The 1,880-nt window shown below is 36.9% G+C and overlaps 1 protein-coding gene across 1 annotated transcript; it reads right to left on the reverse strand.

The window, feature by feature from the left end:
- Positions 1–1,310: 1,310 nt before the first annotated feature.
- Positions 1,311–1,655, reverse strand: LOC107930758 (protein PELPK1). The gene has a single exon (XM_016862476.1). The coding sequence runs from the start codon at positions 1,653–1,655 to the stop codon at positions 1,311–1,313; it is 345 nt and encodes a 114-aa protein (XP_016717965.1).
- Positions 1,656–1,880: the final 225 nt, after the last annotated feature.

A 1,880-nucleotide genomic window follows, 5' to 3' on the forward strand; every position in this document is an offset into this window, starting at 1 on the left:
CATAATACATATATATATGTTTAACAGTTATAATGAATTCTAATTTCAAGTCTTACAGCCCATTAATTTTAGTCAAAGTGTCAAATTTACACCCATTAAAGAGTGACCTGTCATGAAAACATTTTCATTGGTAGCCTAAACGGTGCCTTGGTTTTGGCTAGGAGTAAAGGACATTAAAAATGAAAAAAATAAAGAAAAAGGGAAATCAAACTCCAGAAATATCAGAAAGAAAAACTGAAGAAGAGGCCCTAAAGTTTCCACTTTCCAACTTCCAAGATCTCGCTTCTCTTGCTCGTTTTCATCTTCGTTGCTGGATTGATTTCATTTTTCTCGATCTTACAACGGTTAGTAAGGAATTGATTCACTTTGTGATCTAAACTCTATCATCCTCTCAAAAATCATATTATCCTCTCAAAAAAACTCTATCAAATTCTTGGAATCTATTGCAAAAACAAGCAAGAATCAACAAGACAAAGTTTTAGGTACTTACTTGAGGATTATCCATCTCTGAATCTGAATGTGCAAGTGATCAGTTTGCTTTGTTGGCTGTTTGGGTTTCAGTTTAGGGATCGAAATATGAGAAAGGAGTTTTGAATTTTGATTGCTTATTTGCTGTTTATTTGGTTTCAGTTTTGTTTGCTTTCTTTTTACTTTTTTTTTTATTATTGAAAACACTGATTTTGCAGGGGAATATATTCCCTTTTGTTTTATTAAGTTTCACTGTTTCTGCTGATTTTTATTTAGAGGAGGGAGATGGATTTTTTTAATTCACTGTAACTAGATATAACAGGAATAGCATCCCGTTATTGCTGCGACCGGCCGTTACCCGTTAAGTTGCAGCCGCGACCCAACGTTATTGGTGTGACTCCGCTTCACACCGTTATTTTCAACCGTTGCGGTTTCGGACGGTACTGCTACCGCTATATAACGGCCGCTATAGCGGTTTCGGACTGCTATTTAAATCCCTAGTTGTAGGAAAAGAATTAATAAATTCAAAGGTTGTATCATAATTAATTTATTTTGTTTTTTATTTACTGTTTTATTATTTTCGATCATATATAAATAGGTGTACCAAATAATGCTCCCATTTAGACAAACAAATACCATATGTGGAGAAAATAAGCAAACAATAGTTCCCAAAATTCAACATACAAAGATGGCTCAAATCTTCAGAGAGAAAGTAAACAAATAAGTAATTATATATGCTGATTAAAAACTCGAGTTCGTAAGTATTACTTTCAACCCTATATGAGATGAGAACAGTAGCATGTTCCGACTCTGGGCTGGGTCCCGTAAGCCAAAAGGGATTTTTAAGGGGTAGAAGGAGATGGTGGTGGAGAAAGGAAAGGAATAGAGGGAATTATAGCTGGGACTGTGGGCATGCTTGGCAGAGGAGGCAATGTGGCCCTTGGTACACTTGGCAATGTGGGCAAAGCAGGCATGGTAGGAAGTGGTGCAAGCGCCCCAGGCCTTTGCATTGTTGGTATGGTTGGCTGTGGGAGATTAGGGATAGATGGCAATGGTGGGAGTGTTGCTGTAGGCAAAGTTGGCATTGGAGGCAGCTGCTGAAGGTGACGAGCAGCTTGGCCGACATTAATGCTTGAAAACGACAAAGCCATCAAGAATGCTAAAGCAATGCAATTGAAATAACCCATTTTTGTTGAGAGATTTTGAAACTAATTAAGCAGATGAAACAAACTTCTTTATCTGAATAGTTATGAGCGAGGAAAACAAAGCATGGTTTAGGGTTTATATAGCCATTTGATCATAAATGGTTGGAAAAAAGAACTTAATCAATATTGAAGGTTTTGGTAGCTCTTCTTCTCTTGGGATATTGGAGTTTAAAATTGGTGAAATGCAATAGTTGTGGTTGGCATACA

The sequence above is a fragment of the Gossypium hirsutum genome, chromosome A13 (genome assembly GCF_007990345.1).
Source record: "Gossypium hirsutum isolate 1008001.06 chromosome A13, Gossypium_hirsutum_v2.1, whole genome shotgun sequence".
Lineage (NCBI taxonomy): Eukaryota > Viridiplantae > Streptophyta > Magnoliopsida > Malvales > Malvaceae > Gossypium > Gossypium hirsutum.

Coding starts and splice junctions, on each gene's coding strand:
- LOC107930758 (XM_016862476.1), bottom strand. CDS start 1,655: ATGGGTTATTTCAATTGCATTGCTTTAGCATTCTTGATGGCTTTGTCG.